We start from the raw sequence: 21,350 nt of genomic DNA, 5'->3' as shown, positions 1-21,350 counted from the left end.
CATCTGGCTGCCTGTAAGGATGGTAGATGTGGATATCCATGGGCCGATGTAGAGTGCTGATTAGCACAGATTTATTGGCCCCTGTGGTTTTGTGGGCTCGGTTGATGGATTTGGTCTCCCAGTCAGTCCAATAAATGTAATCTTCAAAGAGGGTTAAGGCAAAGATGTGGGGGATATCTTGGTTCAGCACTACAGTGGGAGAAGAGTAATTTTTACTTGGTGGCAACATGAAAGCCAAGTGAACATCTAGGCAATGGGCACGGAGAGCCCTAGGGTCAAGGATATTATCTGCTCAGTACTATGGCAAAATATTCACAGCTTGAGAATGCTCCTCCTGTTCTGAACAATATGGTCCTTGCTACCCAAAAGGTTCCCTTTTCCTGTTTTTTTTTTTTTTTTTAGAAAATCCATCAAAAAACATCTATTCCATTGGGCTTCGGGGGCTAATATAGTACAATTTATTCCCTAGAGCAACAGAAGTTATCTTTGGCTTGGTTGAATGGATTAGTGCTATAACTCTTTTATGAAATATGCTTGCTTTTCATTGCCCTGTATGCTTTTAACCTAATTTATGACGGTAGGAATATACATTACTCAGTTGGATTTGATTTGAGTAGCTTATGAGCCCAGTATGTTTATTTATATATACTATATATATTCACGGATAAGACCATCTGGGAATAAGCTGACCCTTAAATTTTTAACCCAAATACCATGAAAAATGCATCACCTGAGCATTAAACCATTTTCATAATAATAATTTTCATAATTGGCTTATTTGCAAGTATATATGGTAGTCATTTATGACAGGTGGGGTTCAACTGAAACGCCTCTTTCCATTTTGTTAATCTAGCTCTTGGAATGAAAAATAGGAATAAAAAAAGAAAAAAATATGACAGTAATAGGTGGAAAATTTTAAGTATTGAATTCCATTTTCCCTAACTCCTCATGCTTGCTAGTTGCCATTTTTTAATTCATTGTATTACCCCTTGGAATCATTTTATGTATTTGTGTCAATCAGAGTAGCGGTTCTTGAAATTAAAAATAGTGGTACTTTTAACAGTGAGGAACCAGGTAAAATATGTATACATGTTGCACCTACTGATCTTAAAACCAGCTTCCAATTTGGGGAAATTCAAAGGACTAGGCATAGTGTTATCCTATCTTTTGCCAATGATATCCAGATAAGTCTGGACTCAACTTTAAAACTTTGGTTCATTCTCAGCTATGAACAAACCAACCATACATCTCTGTTCCAGTCAAGACACTAATTTATAAGTGGAAGGAAACTGCAATTCAGCTCTGGCTGGCACATCTGCTGTCATGATGATCGCCACACAGATTGTTGCTTCCGTTTCTCGATTTGGCTGATCCAAAGGTCATTACAGTGAGGAAATACAAATATCAAAATATAATATGGGGCAATAATCCACACAACAACTGCAATTCACCATGTGCTTAAAGTGATAAAAAGCTGGCATTCAAATGCCATTGTGTATGCACAGGAGGCAACTCTTCCAGTTGCAATTTCTATTTCAAAAAAAAAAAAAAAAGATTACAGCACTTATTCCTCTTTATGAAAAAACGTTCCAGATACTTTAATCTTACCACAAACAAAATCTGACAGGAGAAATGAGGATAACCTGCAAATCCCCTCCCCCCAACTTTTAAATAGGCAGATCCCAGAAATATGGTTCTGCTGTATTTATTCTCTGTGTGTAATGAGCTTTATTATTGATGCTGTCATTTTGAATTGACTCTGGTGAACACGTATTTTGAAAGGTGATATGTAGGCTGCTGTTATTATTTGTCCCACTTGTAGGATCCATTGTTTTGCACTGTGTTTGCTGCAGACAGCTTGTAGCAAAGCTGTCAATGCACGGTGCAACAAGGAATTTTAATTTTCAACCAGCTTGTTACAGAAGCCGATGCTGATTTGTTTGCCCTAATAGAAATTGACTTGCTTAAGATCATCCTGGTAACTTGTGTGCCTAAAGGAAAACTAGAACTCAGGATTCTGCATTCCTCATCTCGCACTACATCATACTGGCTCTCAAAAGGTGATATATACGTAACAGTAATAAAAAAAAATGTCAGCGACATACACAGAGAGAGAGCCTCAAAAGTAATAGGGAACAAAGGAACCCTGCAAAATGCTACTGGAGGTGCAGAGGGAAAACATTTAAGAGACAATAAAGGGGAGGGGGGGGCTTTAAAAACAGACTCTAAAACCAAAATTAAGGCTAGCTGTCTCCAGAAGTTGTGAATGTTCCAGTTTTTAAGAAGAGATTGGACAACGATTTGTCTGAAATGGTATAAGGCAGAGGTCCCCAACTTTTTGGGCACCAGGGACTGGTTCCTTGGAGAGAGGTTTTTCCACGGACTGAAGAGTGTGTGGTTTTGTGTGCTGCATGCATCTCGTGGATGGGGCTTTGCTTGTTTGTGCGGACCAGTTGCTGGCATGCTGCGGCCTAGTACCGGTCCACAGACTGAGGGTTGGGGACCTCCAGTATAGGGTTTCCTGCCTGAGCAGAGGGTTGGACTAGAAGACCTCCAAGGTCCCTTCCAATTCTATTATTATTATTATTATTGTTGTTGTTGTTGTTGTTGTTGTTGTTGTTGTACTAGTTCTTGTACTTGTTGTTATCAAATAGAGAGAAGTTGGAAATCATGGGAGGAATATGCATCCCATCAATCTTCTGTGCAATCTTCTAAGCCCTCTTCTGGCTACTTTATTCAGTTTCTCTGCATATGAATGTGAGCTGTTACAATTCACTTACCAATGTGGCGGTTAGAACCATCCAGGCTAGCAAATTCAATGTAGTCCTCTCGGGCATCGGCCCAGTAGATGCGACTGTTAATGTAGTCCAGGGTGAGGCCATTGGGCCAGGTGATCTTAGTCTCCACAATGACACTCCGGTTGGTACCATCCATACCTATCTTGCCAATCAGGGAATGGTCACCCCAGTCAGTCCAGTATAAATATCTGGAAGAGAGCAAATGGAGTGGGCAAGAAATGGTATAAACGTAGGACTACGACTGTGATCACTCAGGGTTTTTTTTTTTTTTTCATCCTAGCATTTTCCATTGGTTGTGACAGGAATTAATCAACCAGCTTTTTGCCCGAGCCTGAAGTTGTGGCCTGAGAGAGTAAGTGACTGGCCTGAAGTCACCCAGCTGGCTTTCATGCCTAAGGTGAAACTAGAACTCACAGTTCTAGCATGGTGACTTAACCTCTAGAGCAGGGGTCTTCAAACTTGGCCCTTTTATGACTTGTGGACTTCAACAAGGCATGCCTGGCTGAGGAATTCTGGGAGTTGAAGTCCACAAGTCATAAAAGGGCCAAGTTTGAAGACCCCTGCTCTAGAGCAAACTGACTCTCTTTCTCCCATCTTGTTAAAATCTTAAATTCACAATGGTATAAAATAATACAGGTAGTCCTCAACTTACAACAGTTCATTTAGTGACTGTTCAAAGTTACAACGGCACTGCAAAAAGTGACTTATAACTGTTCTTCACACTTCCGACCGTTGCAGTACCCCACGGACATGCGATCAAAATTCACATGCTTGGCAACTGACTCATATTTATGACAATTGCAATGTCCAGGATCACGTGATCACCTTTGGTGACCTTCTTCCAGGCAAAGTCAATGGGGAAGGCAGATTCACTTTAACAACGTGTTACTAACTTAACAACTACCTGTGATTGTGACAGTAAGTCGAGGACTACCTGTTTTATAAAAATGGACATGGTGCTGATAATGGGCAACAAATTCATTGCATTAGAGAAGTGAGAGAAGCTTCCCTATCCAATCTAACAAGATATGAAAAAGGGTCCTATCCCCCTCCAAGAAGGTTAACACATTGGGAAACATTATACTTGTTCTATGAAGCCAAAGCCCCCAGCCTCCACTGCAGAACGGTTGTCAAAAACTGTAGCCAATTCATGCACCCAATTATACTATATCTAAGGCAGTGATTCTCAACCTGTGGGTCGGGACCCCATTTGGGGTCGAACGACCATTTCACGGGGGTCACCAAACAAGGCTGTCTGCCATTTTTTCCCCCTTTTCTTTGGCCACGCCCCTGGCACCTGGTGATGTATAAGTGGTTGGGGGTTACCACAACATGGGGAACTGTATTATGGGGTCGCGACATTAGAAAGGTTGAGAACCACTGATCTAAGGGGATCTCACAAAGGGGAGATCGTCTGCTACTTCTGCTGCCCCTTGTCACTTAAGCAGAACCTGACTGTCCTTTAAAAGGTGGCAATAGATCAAGAAATGGCCTATTCCCAGAATTTTCTGCTCTGGTTCATTAACTCTTAACATTTAAGCCTTATAGGCCGGCGTACAAGGCGACCCGGCGTATAAGACGACCCCCATCTTTATCGCCGGGCCGCATTCCTAGAACGTCGTCTTATACGCCGGAAACTACCATTATTTCCGGCGTATAAGACGACTCGGCGTATAAGACGATCCCCGTCTTTGGTGCCGATTTCAGCGCTCGCGAAGTCGCCTTATACGCTGGCATTTACGGTATATGGTTTTAGTGACTAAATTAACTAGTTAAGAGTAAAACAATGAAACATTACATCATTCATGCAATGGGGGTGTCAGGGATGAACAAAGAATGCAGGTGCTGGATAAAGAAAGGTGCCAGCCAGACTAAGTAAATGAATCCTCATGCATTTGGGAAACTTACCCATTCTGTACATCCACCACTAATGCTCGAGGCTCCCGGAGTCCTGTGTTCACCAGCACGGTGCGGTAAGCCCCGTTGAGCTTTGACACTTCAATAGTATCCCTTCCCTTGTCACACCAGTACAAGTTTCCACCCACCCAGTCCACAGCCAGTCCATCGGGATTGCTTAGCCCAGTGCGGTGTAGAACCTGGAAGTGAAGAGGAGAAAATGTGGATATCAACGAAAGCTAAAAAAAAAAGGAACTGGGATTTCTCTCCTATTAGGGACCAGCCGTGTTTGCCTTAGAATGGGAAGAGATAAGAGTTTCACTTCAGCAGAGTTTTTCTTGAGTCTGGAGTGAAAAACTGCTTGGGTATAGAAAAGCTGATCATACCAGAAAAGAGCACAGGCTTCAGCTAGAAGGCAAACAGGCCACATGGACCAGGGAAACTCACCTGTACATTGCTGCCATTGATGTTCATGCGGCGGATCATACTGCCCTGTGTGGTAACATCAGTCCAGTAGATCATTTGTTCCCGGTAGTCAAAGTCCAAAGCTACAGCATTATTCAGCCCCTAAAACCATCAAGACAAAAAAAAAAAAAAAACATTCTTACATGTGGCTAAGGAATAAACCATTCCAGTATTATATGCAGACTTTATATTTGGCCCTCACCCCCCCCCCAACGTTACCTGTTTAATCAATGTGTAGTTGGAGCCATCCAGACTAAGCTTTCTTAGGTAGTACCGATTAGCAAAAATCAAGAAAGGTTCATCATCTGTTAAAAGGAAGTAAGGGAGGGGTGTCAGAGGGTCACTAAATGCTGGGAAATCCCAGTGCTCCTCTAATTTCCTCATTTTTCACCTTCCCATCACTTGCAAATTGAATCTGCCACAGAGAGATGCTTCAATCATTCCCATTATTTATTTATTTATTTATTTTATTTATGAGCCTTATATACCGCTTTAAATGCAATAAGCAATGTGTGTGTATGTGTGTATATATATATATATATATATATATATATATATATATATATATATATATATATATATATAGGTCGTTCTCTTAAAATTGGAAGTGTCTTGGCAACGTTTCGACGAAGTCACATTCGTCATCTTCAGGCTGGTGTTTTTAGCTTCTTGCTTTGAGCAGCAATTTGCTGCTCAAAGCAAGAAGCTAAAAACACCAGCCTGAAGATGACGAATGTGACTTCGTGTGCCAAGACACTTCCAATTTTACGCGGGAGAAAACCCGAACAACCAAAGACCTATATACAAATACCCGCGAAAACCTGTATATATATATATATATATATATATATATATATATATATATATATATATTTACATTGCCCCCAACAATCTGGGTCCTCATTTTACCTACCCCGGAAGGATGGAAGGCTGAGTCAACCTTGAGCCGGTGATATTTGAACCGCTGACCTGCTGAACACAGTCAACTAAAGTGGCCTGCACTCTAACTGCTGCGCCACCTCAGATTATTCAGGAGATACAACATTTAAGATCTTTTAAAGAGACAGAGGAGATTTAAAACAGGCAGCAGGCAACTATGATATGCAATACAGCTAGTCACCCACTTATGGCCGGTAGCTTAGTGACCATTCAAAGTGACAATGTACAATCCCTTGGCTACTTGTGACTCGGATTCAAAGTTCTGATGCTGCTCTATCATCCCACAGTTATGTGACTGCATTGTGTGGGCTCGGTAACTGGCCCACGTGTATGGCTGTTTGTAGTGTCACACAGCCTGAATTTACGATATTTTTGCCGGAAATTTACATTTAGTTCTGGTTTCCGGCAAAAAACAATAACAAAAAAAACCCCGACATTATGGAAAATGGATTTCTTTAATGACTGCCACGTTCACTTTGTGGATGCTGCATTTACCTAACAACTGGTGCAAAAAAAAGTATATAACATCTGCTGTAGTTATGTGGTAACCCATTTAACATTTGGCACAGCTTATATGACCATAATTTGAAGCTCAATTATGGTTGCAAGTCTAAGTCTACCTGTAGGGGAATGTGAAGATGGTAACTGTTATATTTGTAACTTCTGGAAAGATGATTGGAAGTCGCTCTTTCCAGTATCTTTCTTTTTCTTGCCTTTTTTTTTTAAAAAAAAATGTTCTTCACTTTTTCTTTTACCCCTTTATAATCTTTTTTCCTATTTCTTCTTTGTTGTTCCTGTAGTTTTTAAAGTCTTTGTAAAGTTTTCTTCTAGAAAAAATTACTTAAAAAAATAAATAAAAAAGAAGCAGGACCGACAATTCACTGAACCAGACACAAAGAGAAGCTATGGGACTGAGATTGAGAAAAGAGTGGAGCAACATTGTTTCTCAGAATCTCACATTTAAAGCTTGAATTTCCAGGAAAAAAAGAAAGGCAGATAAGAGGAAGCAAGAGTTTGTGCTTTAAGATAAACGGTTATTTCTGCAGAAAGAGCTCTTTGTGTTTTGCCCAAGGTTTGTCTTAAATTGTTTCTTTTGTGTGTGTGCTGCTGAGTCAAGTCTAATGCTCCAATTGATAAATTAGAAAAAAATGATTGTGTATCCTTGGTCTTGCATTACAATTCATCAGACTGGCTGGGAATATTTTTTTAATAATCTTTTGGTAATCTGTATCTTAAATTTCATCATCTTCCATCTTGCAGGGAAACAGTGTTTATTTGTTGTCTGCCTGGAGCATCTCTTTTTCACAATTATGGATTTTCTGCTCAGCTGCTATTAAGCTGCTGATTCTGATCAAAGAACGTGCCTAACTCCTTTTCCACAATGTTGCATGTATACATTTTAAGGTTTAAAGTTAAATGGCAGTTTGATATTTATCTTTTTAAGCAAGATAGGTAGATAGATAGATAGATAGATAGATAGATAGATAGATAGATAGATAGATAGATAGATAGATAGATAGATAGATAGATAGATAGATAGATAGATGATATGTTTATCTGTAGTAAGATTGGTCAATTTCCCAAGCAGAGAACTTAGCTGAAAAAGTAAAAAGGCGGCATTATTGAAATTATTTCATCTTTTGCACTTTTGATGCAAAGAAAGGAAGGACACCAGGTGAGGTGTCCTCTGAAAAACAGCAGGAATTATGAAGTTAGTAGCTCAGCATGTGGTGGGGCTTGAGTATTAGACCCAAATGGCTTCTCAGATAAACACAGCCTAGGGAAGGCCCAGGCTACACCTATATACAGCTTTTCTATTAGAAGCCCTTTGAAGCTGAAACAATAGTTCCAAATTTGATGTGGGTTGTTCTGAACTCACTAGAAGTACCTGAGGCTCTTTGGATTATTTCTGATGTGTTCCAAGGCCCCAAACACTTCCACTATGGCTGAGGCATAGGACTAATTCCAATGAGGTCAGAAGCAATCTAAGAGACACTCTTTCAATTTGTTGCATCTTATTCAACTCTTGGCCCACCAAACAAATCTTGCCAAACTCTGAATCTTTGACTCACACTCCCAAATGTCAGGAACTTTTGCAGTTCGTAAGAGTCAGTATTACCTGTGACAGCTTTGCAGCTGGTTGGATCATCAGGCTTCAGAACGTAGCCATCTATACACATACACTTAAAGCTTCCGTGGGTGTTGATGCAAATCTGGCTGCAGGGGAAGGTGGTTGTGCACTCGTCAACGTCAATGCAAGTCTTGCCATCATACTTCAGCTGGAACCCAGGGCGGCATCTGCACTGCAGGGGCAGCAGAAAGTCACTACATGTTTATAGGGAGGACCCTGGGAAACACAATCCCTCTCTCATTCACTGGGGGGAGAAGAAAATATTTTCTTTCCCTGACTTTGCCTTACAACAGTGTTTCCCAAACTTGACAATTTTAAGGCATGTGGACTTCAACTCCCAGAATTCCACAGGCAGCATTGCTGGCTGTGGAATTCTGGGAGTTGAAGTCCTCATGCCTTAAAATTGTCAAGTTTGGGAAACACTGCCTTACAACAAACTCAATTGACAGGACGACACAGGCTATGGGATAGATATAAAATACATACTGATCTCCTGCTAGTTCTCAACCAGAATCGATCATTCCCAACTAGTCAGCTGTAAGAGTAATTTTTCCCTCCGAAATTCTTTCTATATTATAATGATGAAGTGAAGAAAATGTTGCACAAGGATTTGCAGTGAATACCTATTCAACTCTGGGTGCAGATGCCTCAGCTGTGAAACCTCTATTTCTACATCTAGAAATATGTTATTGATTTGGCATATTTAAGAACCTAAAACACTCAAGGTTTTATGGCATATCAAAGTAGATTCATCAGGTATGGCCAATACTTACATCTTCTTGAACCTAAGCCATGTACTCTGCCCATTAATTTGTAACTCCATGGCAGGAAAACTAACAATAAAGTATATACCTAATCGTTTTCTGACTCCAACAGTGTATCAAACAGTATATCACCTCTAACTGCCTGGCGGTAGGCCTTGGTCTTGATACACCCTCTTCCCCAAAGCAGAGAAAAAGAAACTACAGCCCAACCTTGTAGCCAATTTTGAGGTCCTCACACTCCTGGGAGCAGCCAGTCTGCTTCTTGTTCAGACATTCATTGATGAAACAGTTCAGCTCATCAGAGCCATCCCCACAGTCATCGTTGTTGTCACAAAGCAAACTGTTGGAGATGCACTGCTCATTGTGGCAGAGATAAAAGGTATCATTGCACTTGCTCTCTGAAATGATAGTGAGAAATCATTAGGACTGATCTCAAAGCAGTGGGTTTTTCTTCCACCCACCAAGTACCTTTCCATATTTACAACTTTAAAGCCATCTCCCAAGAGCTAACGAGCACAACCTTCTCTGCATGTGAGTCAACCTGTTTCCAGCCAGAGTTGTATATTTAAACAACTTCCTGTAGACATGACACCCAAGGGGCTTCATTACAAAGCATGATCTCCCCCTCTAAAATTCCAAGTGTATCGCTACCCATGATATTAAACACAATTCAGTAACAAAAGCACTTGATAATAAAAAGACCTCACTATCTAAACGACATACTTAATGAATTATCCTTAATAATTCAAGCTTAGATGGCAACCTAATTTGTCCCTCAAAGAGGGCAAGTAGTGATTTTTGCAGCGTTCTCTTCCAATCAGGTAACAAACCTTCTACAAAACCTCTCTCAGTGTGGAGGATGTTCTTATTTATAGCTTTTTAAATTAAATATAACTTTTTATAGCTTTAAAAAAATGAGAATGGCATTGATCTGTGTTCATGGAACAAGACAGGACACCTCTAGGGTGGTGGGATCAGCTCCCATACTATACAACAATCCGACTCCTCCCTCTAGATCAGGGGTTCCCAACCAGGGGTGCGAGACGATATTCCAAGAGGTGCAAAAACTTGGCTTTTCAAAATGATAGTGTATGTGCATAATTTGTTGCCGTTATTTCAAACTTTTGTAAGGGGTGCGAGAATGTATCAGAAGCATTCTAAGTGTGTGGGGTATAGAAAAGGTTGGGAGCCACTGCTCTAGATTAATTGAAGATTCCCAGTGCTTTTTAAAAAGTACATAGAATCCTGTTGCTGGGTTACTAATTAACTAGGAACAGACCCATTAAAAGAGAGCTCCATTTTGTTCTCACTCTTTCTGACCGTGGACTTGCTATAAACCAACAAAAGTACAAGTGGCCACCCCCCCCAACCCCAAACCTTTGGAGACCTACCAGGGCTAGAGCATCTTGGATTCTTGGGGGCTTCATCAGATTGATCATGGCAGTCAAACTCGCCGTCACACTCCCACAGTTTGTTGCTCAGACATCGGCCATTAGCACAACGGAACTCGTTGGAGCTACAAGTGGGGTACTCTGGGGAAGGCCAAAAGCGGAGGGGATAAGAAATCAGGCCATGACACAATGGTGCCTTTTTTTTTAAAATCATGTGACAGGATCAACATACATTTGAAGAACACTCTATTTGCTTTAGTGTAAGTAATATTATGCAAAATGCAGAAAAAGCGTAAGAGGTAGTGAGGCAACGAAGAGATAAAAATAGAAACCTAACCAATCTAATTTATACCAGTATTATTTATTGTACTTCTCCGTTTTGTTCTATCCTTGAAAACCATCCTTGCTTCCATAACAATTCACCAATTCGTACATTCTTTAACCTTCCCACCTCTCTCTTTTTGAGGTTCTCATTAATTCTGTCCTTCTTTCCTTTCACTCATTCATCCTTCTTTTATATGGTAGTCCTCAACGTACAACCACAACTGAGCCCAAAATTTCTGTGGTTAAGAGAAACTTTTGTTAAGTGAATTTTGCCCCATTTTACGATCTTTCTTGCCACAGTTGCTAAGTGAATCACTGCAGTTGTTAAGTTAGTAACATGGTTGTTAAGTGATTCTGGCTTCCCCACTGACTTTGCAACCGTCATAAATATGAGTCAGTTGCCAAGTGTCTGAATTTTGATCACGTGACCATGGAGATGCTGCAACAGTCTAAGTGTGAAAAATGGTCATAAGTCACTATTTTCAGCGGTGTTGTAATTTCGAACAGTCACCAAATGGAATGGGGTAAGTCAAGGATTATCAGTATATCTGTTCTGTAATTTGACCCCCATTTATACTCTCTATATCACTAAACGTACCTAAACATAATTCTTCCATACTAGTTACTCAGTTTTGTAAATTCATTCAGCACTTACAAATTCCTGGCCTCTCTCCTATTTTATAATATACACTTCTTCAGTACCCCAAACCTGCTGCATTCAACTTATTTTCATGTTTCTCCTTACAGCCCTAAATCTTACTTCCAAGTGATAAAGTAGATATAGTCATCCATGACCATTTTCACTTCTTTTGAGAAACATATTGGATACTACCCACCTATCGATGTTTGCATGTATTAGAAACCTATCCATTTCCCCGCCTTCAGTCATCATTCTACCCAGGTACACAAATTCACCAGCTTCCTCTACGTTTTCACCATTTATGTCTAACTTGCAATTTTTCACTCCATTTTTCTTGTCAAACACAACTACCTTGATATTTGATAGATCAATCTTCAGGCTCCTACCCTTCAAACCATCATGCAATCTATATAACATTTGCTGGAAAACATTTGAGTTTTCAGCAAGCAACGTGGCATTGTCTTCCCATCAAAATATGCACGTGTTTATATCTCTGACCAGCACATCTTTACTGCAGCCTTATAATTTATTCATAAATATACTAAACAGATTAAATATCACATATCCGTGTTACACACACATCCAGGTTAGGCTTATAGTCCTTCACTTATGCACATACAAATCTCAGATCCCTTTTGTTTTCTGCTTGGGTTTCCCAGATAGATGTGTCTGGAGCATATAAAACACTCAGCCCTAGTTATCAAACTGGAAAATAATTAGGAACACATACAAATCACTTTCAACCAAAGATTGGGGCACTTCAGGTTTTGATGGAATACATGAAGATTCAATGGTGTGATCTTGCACATTTATACAATTATTCTCACTTACCCAAGTCCTTTTCAACCAAACTGTCCAGGCATTAGCTACAACAGTCCATACACCTTAAAACTGCCAATGGAGAAAAGCACTGAACTAAAGGAATTGAAAGCATCAAATCTAGATCCAGGATGACTAAAAGACTGGGTGGGGTTCAAAGTTTTTCTCCCAAAACTTTTTCTTCACAAAACTGATAACTGTGAATTGATTGGGGAGGGGGCACCTTGTACGCTCAGCACCTAGATTTCTTTGTCTATTTTCATGTAAATGACCTAACTTGCAAAAGCAAAAGAGTCTATGCTATCTGTTAGCTAAAATTACAGTATGGTCAAGGGTTGTCTGGAAGTGCTTCTGGGCCCCCAAAACAGCCTGCTCACGTAAGAACCACTATAGCAAATTGGCTCTTAGAGAACAATTGGGGAATGTCTTTCGTACAGGGTGAAAGTTTAATTACAATCTAACTTCTTCAAATTAAGCTATCATAAAAGCCAGCAAATAGTTTCTTAATTTGCACATTTTTCTCATAGCTCTTAAAATAGTCTACATAATAATTATATAAATAATAAATTAAAATATAATTATTTTGCTTTCAGCTGATTTCAATTGCCTTCAGATAGCCAAATTTGATTTGGCAGTAAGCTAATAAAAATTGCTCCCATGGTTAAGCTAATTCTAGGCCGGCACTTACCACAATCTGGGGATTCATCAGAACCATCACCGCAGTCATCATCGTGATCACACACAAAATGTTTTGGGATGCACTGCTGGTTGTTGCACATAAATTCCCGTTCATCACAGGTGTTGTTATATACTGAAACCACAGATTACAAATGAAATCAGTTATGCCATATCCCTCGGTGTAGTTCGGTTCTTTTCACTGTACCACAATCAGTTCTTATTAATTGCAAAATGCATGACATGTGTACATTTTAATAAAGAGAACTGTGAGCAAATTCATACAATTACTTCTTTCCACTGTGCATTTGTTCTTATCACCGTCACAGAAAAGAAAACCAAAGATGCAACCGTTTTGCTTCCAGACAGCATTTCTTCTCCTAGGAAGAAATGGTGAAAATTGTTCCCCTGACTTTTTGGGGATAATTTACCCACCACCGCCACCAGAGGCAATGGTGAATGTCCGCCCGTTCTGAAGAAAGAAGAACATTTTCAATTTCACTCTTTCTGGGATGATGCAAATTATATAACTCATGCATGATACAACGAAATTACTGAAACAAAATAAGATGCACCAAAATACTGGCGCTATATGTGATTACTAAGAATATAATAATAATAATAATAATAATAATAATAATAATAATAATAATAATAAGAAGAAGAAGAAGAAGAAGAAGAAGAAGAAGTAGTAGTAGTAGTAGTAGTAGTAGTAGTAGTAGTAGTAGTAGTAGTTGGAAGGGACCTTGGAGGTCATCGAGTCCAACCTCCTGCTGAAGCAGGAAACCCTACACCATTTTGGACAAATGGCTGTCCAGTCTCTTCTTAAAAACTTCCAGTGTTGGAGCATTCACAGCTTCTGAAGGCAGGTTGTTCCACTGGTTAATTGTTCTAACTGTCAGGAAGTTTCTCCTTAGTTCTAGGTTGCTTCTCTCCTTGATTAGTTTCCATCCGTTGCTTCTTGTCCTACTTCAGGCACTTTGGAAAATAGCTTGACTCCCTCTTCTTTGTGGCAGCCCCTGAGATATTGGAACACTGCTATCATGTCCTCCCTCGTCCTTCTCTTCATTAAACTAGACATACCCAATTCCAGCAACCATTCCTTATATATTTTAGCCTCCAGTCCCCTAATCATCTTTGTTGCTCTTCTCTGTACTCTTTCTAGAGTCTTGATCAAAGCAAGATTGAGATTTATACAGCTGACAATACTATCAGTTACAGATCTTATTGCATCATTTCCCCTTTGCTTCCTATGACAGGCTATCGAAATAGGGCATCTCATTATCTCAACACATTAGGCCCTCTTGTATCTGGTCATGGCTATGTGAAACATGTAAAACTGGTCAAAGAAGTCAATTTTTGAACGCAGTATCTTATTATTTTATCCCTAACTTTCCCAAAACACTATAGGAAAACCAGCCTCTTTCACAAATAAAACCTCCTGATCCAAATCATCAGAAAAGCATGAGGTGCCCAGCTTTGACTGATATCTCATAAGGAGGGATTTGGTACTCATCATTTTTATTCTCCTTCCTCTCTGACAGCCTTTATCACCAAGTCCTATTCTTACACACAGTGGGACTGTGTACTAAAATATACAGACAAAGTCTTGTTTACGAAGATGAAATACAGCAGAAGCTTCGCTTGCCTCTTAAGGTAACCAACAGCAAAATGAGTAACAGCAAGAATTCATCAGACTTCCAGCAAGAGACTATAATCAAATATAGAATGTTAAGAAGAAGAAGAAGGAGGAGGAGGAGGAGGAGGAGGAGAAGAGAAGGAGAAGAAGAAGTAGTAACTCACAGCATCCAGCAGACACAATTTCATCAGCCCCATCAGGACAATCTCTATCTCCATCACATAGCCAGCGTTGTGGGACACATAGGTAGGTGTTTGGGCACTGGAAGGTTCCTGCAGCACAAGTAGTATGACCTAAAGAAGCCAAAAGATGAACAAGTACTGAGCCTGACAAATTCAAAATTCAGAAATTTGTGGTTTTTCTTATAACCTTCCCACATTTTTTTCACATCACACACGCATTTCACACATCCACACCTCCCCTTTTTTTTAACTGCTACTGGAACGAAGAAAGCTTTGATCTCAGCTTTTCTTTTTCTTCCCTTTTACAAACAACACATTAGTTTTTTTTTTAATTTTTAACTTTCAGGGCATCAAAAATGACTTAGATCAGGAGCAAATTTTTATTTCTCTACGAATGTATAGACTACTTTGCTCAACTGACTTAAGCAGTGTGTAGGAGTGTGAGATAAAGCCTATGCAACCTGACAGGAAGCCAGTGCAGCAGTAAAATACAATAAAAATATATAAACAATAAAACGTTTAAAGTTACAACTAATTACAGAATATTCTACGCCTCAGGAGCTCTGCAGAGTTCAAACCCAAAAGCCTTCTAAAGAATCATCAAGCTTCCAGAATGCCATGACAACGGAAGCTACCTTTGCTGAGGGGAGGGGAAGAAGAAGAGAGAAAGCGAGCAGTTACAGAAGAGAGGAAGCCCTTATCACACGGGTCACTATAAGCAGGCATCTTCAGCAGAGATGTGCTTTGGGCTGGAGCAGGCAAAATCTAAACAGAGCAGGCTTCAGACAGCTGAACCCTGAGCTATGAGGTTTTACAACCGAGTGTTTGAATGGCATTCAGATATAGAAGGGTTACCAATGCAAATCCCATAGCTAGGGCGTCACACGGCATATTGAGACTGTCCAGTCAGTACAGGGGCGGCTTACTGGAGAAGCTGATTCCCACATAGGAATCGACAAGGGCATGAGTGGCAAATTTCTGTGCTCATTCCAAATAATCACGAAACTCGGTGGTCCTGTATTCTGTTAATTTCTGTTGGGAAGACATATTGAGCACTAGAAAGGATTTCTCCAGAAATCATGATCTGAATTAGGCATTATTTCGATCTTGCACTGAATTGTGCGTTCTTTGGGGACTGAAAGCAACTAGGACTGAAAAAGGATTCAACCCACCTTTTAACACCTGTTACCATCTTTTTTCCCCCCTTTGATTTGTTGTGAAGCATCTCTCATCATAATCAAAACCACACAGGTTGATTTTTAAACTAGTAAATGGCAGGGATGGGCAAATTAAGGCTCTGGCACCATATTCTGCCGCTAGGGTTTTTGTTTTGGTTTGGGGGTTTTTTTTGGGGGGGGGGGAGGACCCTCTGTATTTTCCTTCAATCAGCTTTACTCAAAATCAGTGGGAGTTCCCTGCCTTTTTTGAGGTAGAAATCATTTATAAGCTTAAGTTATAAAACGGATTTAACATTTTTTTAAAAGAAGGAAAAAATAAAAATCAAAGAAAAAAAAAACCATGACAATGTTAAGCTAAATGATAGAGATCTGCCCACTTGAATAATTTCCCCATCCATTACAATAGCAATAGGACTTAGACTTATATATCACTTCATAGTGCCACACAGCCCTCTAAGCAGTTTACAAAGTCAGCATATTGCCCCAAATAATCTGGGTCCTCATTTTACCAACCTCGGAAGGATGGAAGACTGAGTGAATCTTTAGCCAAGTCTGGATCGAACTCCAGGTTGTGGGCAGAGTTAGCCTGCAACACTGCATTCTAACCACTGCGCCACGACAGCCCTTCAATACTATCATGTTAAGAGGCCTTCCAGATACCAACTGATTGTTCACCTCATCAAACACTTGACGCTTTTCATGATGTCACAAACACCTTGTTCTTAGCATCAGTCACTCAACCTCTCTCTTAGATTAGTAACTAGAATTCCATCCAATCCTACCAAACTCCTATCGGGGCATCCACATTTTTTCTTTTCGTATTTCAACCTGTATTTTGTTAAATTCTAACCATTTTACCAGCTTGCCGCCTCCTCCTCCTCCTTTTCAAATCAGGAACAAAACTTACTGCAACGGTGGTCTTCATCAGAGCCATCACCACAGTCATCTGCACCATCACACACCCACTGTTTAGAGATGCACCGGTGATTATTGCATTCAAACTTCACTGGGAAGCAGAACTTATCTGGAAAAAGAAATCAGGCATTTGTTATAACCACTTCCAAACAATTCCAAAGTTTCTCACAAAGAAGTCCATGAAATTGGAACATTCTTCCCAGATTTATTTAGTGTATGGCATATCATACATGGACTAGTGATATATATATATATATATATATATATATATTAACATTTCATCTAGATTAACAGAAGCCAATAAAATATAAATGTCTAAAGGATCCATGTTCAAATACCAATGTCTAGGTCATCTATTCTAACCACTGAAGCGCAACATTGTTTATAGTAAAAAAAAAACAAAAAAAAAAAACCAGATACTGGACCGGTATAGGCCCTCAGCTTACAACTGGTCGTGATGTGATCTACAGTTTAATGTGGGATGCAAGCAGTCACACTGATGGAGAATACTATGCCCCATTTATACAGAGAGACCTGGCAGACACCATGTGAGGTGCAAATCCTATTCAGAATAGCAACTTCTGGCAGCCAGACTACTCTGTAGATTTTCCTGGCTTTCAAAATACATGGCAAAGGAATTGAAAACAAAGCCCAGTCCTTTTTAGGCTCAAATGACTAGAGAGATCACGAATGTTATTTGAATTTTTTTCCCCAGAATTTACTGATTATTCTATTTTAAAAATAATATTATTTATGGAAAAAAAAATAACACAGTGACTTACTGCAGTGGGTTTCATCCTCTCCATTCTCACAGTCATTCTCTTTATCACAAGTCCAGGTCATGGGAATACATCTCCCACTTGGACAGGCAAAGTAGTTAGCTGGGCACTTAGTTTTTGTCGAGCCTGAGAAAGACAATGGGGGGGGGAGAGGCAGGAATAGAAAATAGAAAATGCATTATATTGTATTATGTTGGTGGGAACAGAGAAAGAGAAGCATTACACAATGATCAGAGGCTCCATGTTGGTGTTTTTCACATCTTTGTCATCAGATAAATGGATGGATGGGGCAGGCCAAGGAGAAGGGCATTTTACTTTTTGCTAGCAACCAAACAGGTTTTTTTTAAGATACATTTCTATTCAGAAGTCCCTAGAATAACTTACAAGCAATCTAAAATGTAGCAGGAAAATCCATATGAAATAAACACATTGCTAAAAATGCCCCCTAGCAATAGAAACAATCAGTGTGCTCTACTGATTCCAAAAGTTTACAATTACTTATGTCCTGTCTTTCAAGATAGCAATGTCTGAATAGTTTAAAGAGTAAGGCAAAGGTTCTTGTTGTCACTAGAAACGTTCCCCCCCTCTTCTTATGAACGTTCCCCCCCTCTTCTTATGAAAAAGGAATATAGATTACAGACTTAATAGATGGGAGTACATGTGCAGGTAGATTCAAATGGTAGTTCTTCCTTGGGGAGTGGGGGTGGACAGGGCAGACTAAGTGAAGGTTGAACGTGTGTGTGTGTGTGTGTGTGTGTGTGTGTGTGTGTGTTTTCTTCCTGGTTGTTCAAATTTTAGATCATCTTTCTCTTTCCCCAAATAGTTCTGTGGGAAAGATAAAGTGACCAAGGAAGGATTCTTCTCTAGCTTAATGGCTAAGCGTGCTAGCTTGCTTGCATATACAAGTTCTCTGAATGCTTGTTCCATTTCACCAGATTTCAAAGTCCTTCAGGATTTGGATGGTCAGAAGGCTGACTTTCATTAGAAGGTGCTTACCTGGACAATCCTGCTCATCTGAATAGTCGCCACAGTCATTACTGCCATCACATACCCAGGATGGAGCATAACACATCGATGTATGCTCACATTTCTGAAAATTGACATTTTTCACTCCCAATCTGAAAAAGCTGCTGCAGTCGGTGGCAGCTACCAAAAGAGAAGAAACAAACTGAATGTATGTAAATTCTGAGAAACTTACTGAACAGGCCTAATGGAGCAAAGGCAAATCAGGCCCCTGTGAGTTGTGTTAAAAAATGTGGAGCCACAGAATAACGCCACCTCAATTTCTAATCCTTAGCAGCATTATAATTGCAATTATTTATATCCTGTCTTTTCAGGGTACAGTTCTCCCAAAGCTGCCTATCAGAATATGCACAATTGAAAATAAAAACAAACAATATTTAAAAACAAAGAAGGGGTCGGTGGGGTGAATGGGAGAGTGACCCCTGCAGGACTGGCTTTTCAGTATCAAATAGGCAGACACATTTCCATGGTGGAAGAAATTTATCTTATCTCCATCCACAGGTGTGTGTGTCAGGTATAGTAGCAGCCAGCTGCCAGAAAAATGGGGAAACAATCTCCTTTACCCTAGTGAGCTCTTTCATCCAAAAGAGGAAGTTGCTTTTTGAGCAATGGTGAGATATTTTTCCTCTTGATATCATCATATAATGGAAAGCAGGTCATTCAATGCTAACAAAACTTCCTCAGTTACAATAGCAACAAAGTACTAGACACCTTCAGCTTGATGGGGCAGCCTATTTTTTCCTAATTATGTTAGCCCCTTTTATTGGTATACCCTAGCAATCAAATTCTGACCCACTTGTATAAAATATGGGAGTTTCTAGTGTTATGTCCAATTATGGAACTATGATTCTTAGCATAGCTGCCTAATGGACATCTCTTGCATCTTCCCTGCTTGGCGTGAGAAGAACGTTCACTACTGACTTTTCTTGAAGAGTTCAAAATCCAGATTTCCACAAGGCTTCACAGAGGATCACTCCTTCCAACTTCTCCACATCAGAGAACGCATGGCTAAACCCCTGCCAGAGTGAGGCTACCCAGACTATATTAGGGATTTTTTGGGGGGTGGGGGCTCTGGAATCCAAAAGCCCTCCTCCTGAAGGAAGAGTGGCCTTCACTAACCCAAAACAAGAAGAATGATCTACAGGTAATCCACTACTTACAACCATACAACCATTCCAACCGTTCAAAATTACAACGGCACTGGAAAAAAAAGTCACATGACCATTTTTCACACTTAAATGACCATTGCAGCACCCCCATGGTCACAGGATCAGAATTCAGACGCTTGGCAACTGACTTGTATTTATGACGGTTGCCGAGTCCCGTGGTCCCCTGATCACCTTTTGTAGCCTTCTGACAAGCAGAGTCAATGAGGGAAGCCAGATCCACTTCACAACCACCTTGCTAATTTAACAACTGCAATGATTCACTTAACAACTGTGGCAAGAAAGGTCACAAAATGGAGGCAAAACTCGCTTAACCACTTAGCAACAGAAATCTGGGGCTCAACTGTGATTGTTAAGTCGAAGACTACCTGTACGGAGTGAGTGAACTGACTGGGCAAAACCTGCCTTGGGCTATAAGATTGGGGAGGGGCTGATGAAAAAGACACGTATCAACATTTTGTGTGTCTACTGTGCAACACTCACTGCAGTTCATTTCGTCAGAAGCATCTTCACAGTCAATCTGTTGGTTGCAGCGGCTGGAATTGCTAATGCAAGTCCCATCCCGGCAGCGGAACTCAGCCGGAGAACAGCTTGTCTCTGGAAAGAATGGGCAGTCCAGTCAGGCTCATTACGGCAACTGCCTCCATTTTCTCTTCCCCTTCCTCCACAAAGAAGGCAAAAAATGGTGGGGCACTGGCAAACCCCTGGGTGACTTCCATCTTTTCCCTTTAATTTCCCGGTCGAGGGATGGCTTAGGGATGTAACAGCTGCCTATAAAACAGCGGAGTTTTCAAACACTGGATGTGGGGGATGCTGTGGAAGGCGGCTGTGTAAGCTTTAGCATTTTGAGGCAACGGGCAACAGCCGACAGACAAGCAGGTCTGCTGCAGAATTTAGGAGAGAAAAGGAGCAAAGCCTTGCAAAGACAAAGCTTATCTTTCTTAAGGAAAATGCTGGGTAACTGGACAAGCCAAACAGAAAAAGAAAAAGACTTTCTGTGTCCAGTATTTATTTGGGGCTTCAATGAATTTAGGGCTAATCTGTCACTACAAAAAAAAAAAAAAAAAAATCCATGCTCCAAAACGCCCTGGCCATATTGCATGTTTTCCCTACTCCCAGCACCTCAGCGTCATATATCTTTTTATTCTCACAGTAAGTTCCAAGGAAAATTAAGCTGAGGCAGATTGGCAAGAACAAGGAGGGCAAATAAAGAGTTAACACAGCACAGGGACTTTATTGGGGTTCAAGCTTAGCCAGCAATTTTCTATATACGTGTTTAATAACTTAATTTTTAAATGAATTACTTAATTTTACTTTAATTACTTTAATTTTACTTAATAACTTACTTTTTAAATTAATTATTGAACTGTTTCAGAAAACAATGAAGTATTACTGTACTGCTTCAGAAATGAAGTTAAGAAGCATATACAATACTTCCTGACTGGCTTCCCCTCCTAAAGCTTACTGTTGCAAGGCACTTCATCCGAGTTGTCCCCACAATCATCCACACCGTTGCACCAGTCCTTGATGGGTATACACCGTTTGTTGGCACAGTGCAAGTAGCCCTTCTTACACTTGCGGCTGTCTGCAAGGCAAACACAAGCAACAGAAAGAACAGGGAGTGTG

General features: G+C 40.2%; 1 protein-coding gene across 1 annotated transcript in view; it reads right to left on the bottom strand.

The window, feature by feature from the left end:
- The window catches only part of LOC120310206 (low-density lipoprotein receptor-related protein 1), a 76,978-nt gene that overhangs the window by 35,908 nt on the left and 19,720 nt on the right, over positions 1–21,350 (bottom strand). Inside the window, exons 12-26 of the mRNA XM_039348359.1 lie at positions 21,190–21,309; positions 20,208–20,321; positions 18,532–18,681; positions 17,539–17,661; positions 16,749–16,865; positions 14,646–14,774; positions 12,856–12,978; positions 10,385–10,525; positions 9,204–9,391; positions 8,218–8,401; positions 5,379–5,464; positions 5,142–5,261; positions 4,707–4,894; positions 2,781–2,986; positions 1–189 (exon numbers count right to left, since the gene is read on the bottom strand). Coding sequence (XP_039204293.1) covers positions 1–189; positions 2,781–2,986; positions 4,707–4,894; positions 5,142–5,261; positions 5,379–5,464; positions 8,218–8,401; positions 9,204–9,391; positions 10,385–10,525; positions 12,856–12,978; positions 14,646–14,774; positions 16,749–16,865; positions 17,539–17,661; positions 18,532–18,681; positions 20,208–20,321; positions 21,190–21,309 — 2,178 coding nt within the window. The remainder of the gene's footprint in view (positions 190–2,780; positions 2,987–4,706; positions 4,895–5,141; positions 5,262–5,378; positions 5,465–8,217; positions 8,402–9,203; positions 9,392–10,384; positions 10,526–12,855; positions 12,979–14,645; positions 14,775–16,748; positions 16,866–17,538; positions 17,662–18,531; positions 18,682–20,207; positions 20,322–21,189; positions 21,310–21,350) is intronic.

The sequence above is a fragment of the Crotalus tigris genome, unplaced genomic scaffold (assembly GCF_016545835.1).
Source record: "Crotalus tigris isolate CLP2741 ecotype Arizona unplaced genomic scaffold, ASM1654583v1 scf7180000018146.467361, whole genome shotgun sequence".
Lineage (NCBI taxonomy): Eukaryota > Metazoa > Chordata > Lepidosauria > Squamata > Viperidae > Crotalus > Crotalus tigris.
The sequence above is the reverse complement of the archived record's forward strand: the minus strand, read 5'-3'. Positions and strand labels throughout refer to the sequence as shown.